The sequence below is a fragment of the Oncorhynchus nerka genome, linkage group LG4 (genome assembly GCF_034236695.1).
Source record: "Oncorhynchus nerka isolate Pitt River linkage group LG4, Oner_Uvic_2.0, whole genome shotgun sequence".
Taxonomy (NCBI): domain Eukaryota; kingdom Metazoa; phylum Chordata; class Actinopteri; order Salmoniformes; family Salmonidae; genus Oncorhynchus; species Oncorhynchus nerka.
The window spans coordinates 99,841,080-99,848,579 of NC_088399.1; the positions used below are offsets into that span (position 1 = coordinate 99,841,080).

The window sequence follows — 7,500 nt, forward strand, 5'->3', positions numbered from 1 at the left end:
TGGGGCAGTGTGGGGTAGTGGGGCAGTGTGGGGCAGTGTGGGGTAGTGTGGGGCAGTGTGGGGCAGTGTGGGGTAGTGTGGGGCAGTGTGGGGTAGCTAATTTGAATTGGAAGACTACACAGCCCCTTTTCCCTGTTGATTTGGTTCGTTTTAGTTTTCACAATTGTTTTTTCCTTCTTCATCCTTATTTACTGATTTTATGTTAAAATGTATTATTTATTATAATCAGTTCCCCGAAGAAGCATTTAGATTATTGAACTCGTCCCTGAATTTCTCGTGAGCCAATGAGCTCAGTTGAGTAGATCTACATGCTGGGTAGAAAAGCGAATGGATAAATCCATCCTTACATGTACTCAGTCTTGTGATGGATATATTCAACTTGTGGTGCTGCTCTATACTTCACTGGAAGTTACTGGAAATGGCCCACAATGGGATTCCGTGATTTAGTGACTCACCTTGGTGATTCTGAGGGTTGGCTGTTTCTTAAATCACAACATTTTCTCTGCCAAGACCACTACTTTTGAGTTACGTTGGATCTAGTAGTGCACTACAAAAGGAATAGTGTCCCACTTGGGATATAACCTCTGAGTTGCTGAATTAGACAGATGTGTTCTATCTCGTTAGGTGACATCATCAGGTCAGACTCAGGTTACTACTCACTATTCACTGCCTTGATTGGTTGAGGGACGAGCGTTTCATAGGAGTGACACCACTTGTCGGATTAGAGGATAGAGGGGTGGTGGATAGAGGGATAGAGGATGGAAGGATAGAGGGATAGAGGAACAGAGGATGGAGGAATAGAGGGTGGAGGGATAGAGGATGGAGGGATAGAGGATGGAAGGATAGAAGGATGGGTGGATGGAGGATAGAGGGATAGAGGATGGAGGATAGAGGGATAGAGGAATGGAGGATGGAGGGATTGAGGGATAGAGGAATAGAGGATGGAGGATAGAGGGATAGAGGAACAGAGGATGAAGGAATAGAGGGTGGAGGGATAGAGGATGGAGGGATAGAGGATGGAAGGATAGAAGGATGGGTGGATGGAGGATAGAGGGATAGAGGAATGGAGGATGGAGGGATTGAGGGATAGAGGATGGAGGGATTGAGGGATAGAGGAATAGAGGATGGAGGATAGAGGGATAGAGGATGGAGGGATTGAGGGATAGAGGGATAGAGGGATAGAGGAATAGAGGAATGGAGGATGGAGGGATTGAGGGATAGAGGATGGAGGGATTGAGGGATAGAGGAATAGAGGATGGAGGATAGAGGGATAGAGGATGGAGGGATAGAGGGATAGAGGGATAGAGGAATAGAGGATGGAGGATAGAGGGATAGAGGATGGAGGATAGAGGTATAGAGGATGGAGGGATGGAGTGTTAGAGTGATAGATGGATTATAGCAGTGGTTCCCAAACTTTTTATAGTCTCGTATCCCTTCAAACATTCATCCTCCAGCTGCGTACCCCCTCTAGCACCAGGGTCAGCTGTACCCCCTCTAGCACCAGGATCAGCTGTACCCACTCTAGCACCAGGGTCAGCTGTACCCCCTCTAGCACCAGGGTCAGCTCACTCTCAAATGTTGTTTTTTGCCCTAATTGTAAGCCAGCCACACAAACGCTATACGATACATTTACAAAACATAAGAATTAATGTGAGGTTTTGTCACAAATCGGCTCTTACAGGAAGTGACAGAGCTCTTACAGGAAGTGGCATTGAGCTCTAACAGGAAGTGACATTGAGCTCTAACAGGAAGTGACATAGAGCTCTTACAGGAAGTGACATTGAGCTCTTACAGGAAGTGACATTGAGCTCTAACAGGAAGTGGCATAGAGCTCTAATAGGAAGTGACATTGAGCTCTAACAGGAAGTGACATTGAGCTCTAACAAGAAGTAACATAGAGCTCTTACAGGAAGTTACATTGAGCTCTAACAGGAAGTGGCATAGAGCTCTAATAGGAAGTGACATTGAGCTCTAACAGGAAGTGGCATAGAGATCTTACAGGAAGTGGCATCGAGCTCTTACAGGAAGTGACATAGAGCTCTTACAGGAAGTGACATTGAGCTCTAACAGGAAGTGACATAGAGCTCTTACAGGAAGTGACATAGAGCTCTTACAGAAAGTGGCATAGAGCTCTTACAGGAAGTGACATTGAGCTCTAACAGGAAGTGACATTGAGCTCTAACAGGAAGTGACATTGAGCTCTAACAGGAAGTGACATTGAGCTCTAACAGGAAGTGACATAGAGCTCTTACAGGAAGTGACATTGAGCTCTTACAGGAAGTGACATTGAGCTCTTACAGGAAGTGACATTGAGCCCTAACCGGAAGTGACAGGAAGTGACATAGAATAATAATAATATAACATGAAACAATCATTTTGCTCTTTATTTAACTCTCACATAAAACTGTATTTGTTCATCATAAAACTCCTGTATCTTATTTTTCAAATATGCATATTTCGTTTCCAAATGTCTGCGCAAGAGTGAAGGTTACCCACAAGATAGTAACGGTTAATGTGATTGGATGTTAATTATTTGACTAGGATACCTGTATTTGACATTGTGTTATTTCACTGAACACTAAATGGTTTTATTTTATTTTTGGCAGTGAAACGAGGCTACTCAGGCGGTGAAAATAACCTCACCCAAATGTATAGCCCCGTTGGAAAATACAAATGGACTGTTGGAAAATGTGAATCACATTTTTATTTGGCTTACCCTCAATGGCATTGCATTGTGTGTGTGGCACTTTGGGAGTAGCCAGGAATAGCCGGATTAGAGGATGGAGAGATAGTGGATTAGAGGATAGAGGATTAGAGGAATAGAGGGATGGATGGATTAGAGGATAGAGGGATGGATGGATTAGTGAATGGATTAGAGGATAGAGGGATGGATGGATTAGAGGATAGAGGGATGGATGGATTAGAGGATAGAGGGATGGATGGATTAGAGGATAGAGGGATGGATGGATTAGAGGATAGAGGGATGGATGGATTAGAGGATAGAGGGATGGATGGATTAGAGGATGAAGGGACAGAGGAATGGATGGATTAGAGGATAGAGGGATAGAGGGATGGATGGGTTGGAGGAACAGAGGAATAGAGGGATAAAGGGATGGATTAGAGGATAGAGGGATAGAGGGATGGATGGGTTGGAGGATAGAGGAATAGAGGGATAGAGGGATGGATTAGAGGATAGAGGGATGGATGGGTTAGAGGATAGAGGGATGGATGGGTTAGAGGATGAAGGGACAGAGGGATTTATGGATTAGGGAAATTCCTTGACCCTGGTTGCAGAATATATACAGTTGCAGTCAGACGTTTACATACACTTAGGTTGGAGTCATTAAAACTAGTTTACATACACTTAGGTTGGAGTCATTAAAACTAGTTTACATACACTGAGGTTGGAGTCATTAAAACTAGTTTACATACACTAAGGTTGGAGTCATTAAAACTAGTTTACATACACTGAGGTTGGAGTCATTAAAACTAGTTTACATACACTTAGGTTGGAGTCTTTAAAACTAGTTTACATACACTTAGGTTGGAGTCTTTAAAACTAGTTTACCCACACTTAGGTTGGAGTCATTAAAACTAGTTTACATACACTTAGGTTGGAGTCATTTAAACTTGTTTTCAACCACTCCACAAATGTCTTGCTAACAAACTATAGTTTTGGCAAGTTGTTTAGGACATCTACTTTGTGCACGACACAATACATTTTTCCAACTATTGTTTACAGACAGATTATATCACTTATAATTCACTGTATCACAATTCCAGTGGGTCAGAAGTTTACATACACTAAATTGACTGTGCCTTTTAACAGCTTGGAAAATTCCACACAATGATGTCATGGCTTTAGAAGCTTCTGATAGGCTATTTGACACCATTTGAGTCAATTGGAGGTGTACCTGTGGATGTATTTCAAGGTCTACCTTCAAACTCAGTGCCTCTTGTCTTGACATCATGGGAAAATCAAAAGAAATCAGCCAAGACCTCAGAAAATTAATTGTAGACCTCCACAAGTCTGGTTCATCCTTGGGAGCAATTTCCAAACACCTGAAGGTACCACGTTCATCTGTACAAACAATAGTACACAAGTATAAACACCATGGGACCATGCAGCCGTCATACCGCTCAGGAAGGAGACGTCTCCTAGAGATGAACGTACTTTGGTGCTTAAAGTTCAAATCAATCCCAGAACAACAACAAAGGACCTTGTGGAGATGCTGGAGGAAACAGGTGCAAAAGTATCTATATCCACAGTAAAACGAGTCCTATATTGACATAATCTGAAAGGCCGCTCAGCAAGGAAGAAGCCACTGCTCCAAAACCGTCATAAAAAAGCCAGACTACAGTTTGAAACTGCACATGGGGACAAAGATCGTACTTTCTGGAGAAATGTCCTCTGGTCTGATGAAACAAAATGGAACTATTTGGCCATAATGACCATCGTTATGTTTGGAGGAAAAAGGGGGATGCTTGCAAGCCGAAGAACACCATCCCAACCGTGAAGCACGGGGGTGGCAGCATCATTCTGTGGGGGTGCTTTGCTGCAGGAGGGAATGGTGCACTTCACAAAATAGATGGCATCATGAGGCAGGAAAATTATGTGGATATATTGAAGGGGCAGAACTGAAAAAGCGTGTGAGAGCAAGGAGGCCTACAAACCTGACTCAGTTACACCAGCTCTGTCAGGAGGAATGGGACAAAATTCACCCAACTTATTGTGGGAAGCTTGTGGAAGGCTACCTGAAACATTTGACCCAAGTTAAACAATTCAAAGGCAATGCTACCAAATACTAATTGAGTTTATGTAAACGTCTGACCCACTGGGAATGTGATGAAAGAAATAAAAGCTAAAATATATCATTCTCTCTACAATTATTCTGACATTTCACATTCTTAAAAATAAAGTGAGAGAGTAAGAAAGAGAAAGAGAGAGAGAGAAAGAGAGAGAGAGAGAGAGAGAGAGGGAGGGAGGGAGGGAGAGCGAGAGAGAGGAGAGAGAGAGAGAGGGGGAGGGAGAGCGAGAGAGAGAGAGAGAGAGAGAGAGAGAGAGAGAGAGAGCAATGCAGAGAATACATAAATACATAAAATGGAGGGAATGATATTTATATATTTGTGTAACCATTTGGCATTCTGACGTCGTTACTGTCACCTAGGTGATTAAACTGACCTTTGAGGACTTTGACCTGGAGCGTGGTTAAGATGCGTTCTGACGTCGTTACTGTCTCCTAGGTGATCAAACTGACCTTTGAGGACTTTGACCTGGAGCGTGGTTACGATACGTTGACGGTTGGAGATGGAGCCGTGGTCGGAGACCAGAAGACCGTCTTTCACGTGTGAGTTTCAGCCTCTCTGCTTCCTGTCTTATTTCTCTCTTTGTCCTTTTTCTTGTTCTCACATTTCTCACACAATTTTCTTGTGAATACACCCGCTCTTTCCCTCCTTCAGTTTGACTTGCTTTCCTCCCACCTCTCTGTCTCTTTAACTAGCTTTCTCTCTGTCTCTTTCACTAGCTTTCTCTCTGTCTCTTTCACTAGCTTTCTCTCTGTCTCTTTCACTAGCTTTCTCTCTTTCTCTTTCACTAGCTTTCTCTCTCTCTCTTTCTATATCTCTCTCTCTCTCTCTCGCTCTTCCTCTTTCTCCATATCTGTCTTGCCATCTCTATCCTACCTTCCCTCTCACCTCTCTCCCTCCCTCAATCCCTCCTCCCCTGCATTCCTCCTCCTCCTCCTCCTCCTCCTCCTCCTCCTCCTCACCCACCTCCTCCTCCTCCTCCCCACCCACCTCCTCCTCCTCACCCACCTCCTCCTCCTCCTCCTCCCCCACCTCCTCCTCCTCCCCCACCTCCTCCTCTCCTCCTCTCCCTACTCCTCCTCCTCTCCTCCTCCCCCACCTCCACCTCCCCCTCCTCCTCCTCCCCCTCCTCTCCCTCCTCCTCCTCTCCTCCTCCCCCACCTCCTCCTCTCCCCTCCCCCTCCTCCTCCTCCTCCTCCTCATCCTCCTCTCCCTCCTCTCCCTCCTCCTCCTCCTCTCCTCCTCCCCCACCTCCTCCTCCCCCTCCTCCTCTCCTCCTCCCCCTCCTCTCCTCCTCTCCCCTCCTCCTCCCCCTCCTCCCTCCTCCTCCCCCTCCTCCCCCTCCTCTCCCTCCCCCTCCCTCCCCCTCCCCCTCCTCCCCCCCCCTCTCCCTCCCCCTCCTCTTCTCCTCCCCCACCTCCTCCTCTCCACCTCCTCCTCCTCTCTCTCCTCCTCCTCCTCCTCCCTCATCTCCTCCTCTCCTCCTCCTCCCCCACCTCCTCCTCTCCCCCTCCCCCTCCCCTCCCCCTCCTCCTCCTCCTCTCCCTCTCCTCCTCCTCCTCCTCTCCTCCTTCCCCACCTCCTCCTCCCCCTCCTCCTCTCCTCCTCCCCCTCCTCTCCTCCTCTCCCTCCTCCTCCCCCCCTCCTCCCCCTCCTCTCCCTCCCCCTCCTCCCCCTCCTCTCCCTCCCCCTCCTCTCCCTCCTCCCCTACCTCCTCCTCCTCTCCCTCCTCCCTCCTCTCCCCCTCCTCCCCCACCTCCTCCTCCTCTCCCTCCTCCTCCTCTCCTCCTCTCCCTCCTCCTCCTCTCCTCCTCCCCTCCTCCCTCTCCTCCCCTCCCCCTCCTCTCCTCCTCTCCCTCCCCCTCCTCTCCTCCTCCCCCACCTCCCTACCACCTTCCATCTCCCTCCATCCATCTATTTCTGTCCATTTCATCACCTCCAGGACCAGTAGTGCGTGAAAGATAGATCCAGTGCCACATTGTCAATCCCTGCTCCCCTCAATGTTAAAACAAGATCACGGCCGTTCGCCACGTCGCGTTGCATATTGATGTGTCCTAATGGAGTTTGCTCCAACAGATGCTCCATAACGTTTCACTGGGTGTTGTTATTAATTGTGCTGAAATTTACGGCCTTAATAAAATTTTATAGATCGATTTTTATGTGAAGCTGTGTAGTGAGGCTTTAGGTTGTTGTGGAGGAGGAGGGGAGGAGAGAGAGGGGAGAGAGGGAGGGATCCCTAAGTATCCCTAGGTGTGCTCTCACAGGCATAGACACACTAACACAGGCACCGGCACACTCCTATGGGCACCAACACACTAACACAGGCACAGACACTCTCACACAGGCACAGACACACTCACACAGGCACAGACACACTCACACAGACACATACACACTCACACAGGCACAGACACACTCACACAGGCACAGACACACTCACACAGACACAGGCACACTAACACAGGCACATACACACTCACACAGGCACAGACACACTCACACAGGCACAGACACACTCACACAGACACATACACACTCACACAGGCACAGACACACTCACACAGACACAGACACACTCACACATCTTCCCCCTGTCTCCTGCAGCCTATCAGGGACCACTACTCCAGACCTGGTGGTCAGCACCAGTCATCAGATGTGGCTGAACTTCAAGACTGACGACACCAGTGGCTCTCA

General features: G+C 47.5%; 1 protein-coding gene across 1 annotated transcript in view; it reads left to right on the forward strand.

Annotated features, from left to right (window-relative positions):
• LOC115127591 (CUB and sushi domain-containing protein 2-like) overlaps positions 1-7,500 on the forward strand; it is a 967,797-nt gene that overhangs the window by 519,237 nt on the left and 441,060 nt on the right. Inside the window, 2 exon segments of the mRNA XM_065018162.1 lie at positions 5,245-5,348; positions 7,411-7,500. The exon segment at positions 7,411-7,500 is cut by the window's right edge and continues 23 nt beyond it. Of these exon segments, the coding sequence (XP_064874234.1) occupies positions 5,245-5,348; positions 7,411-7,500 (194 nt within the window).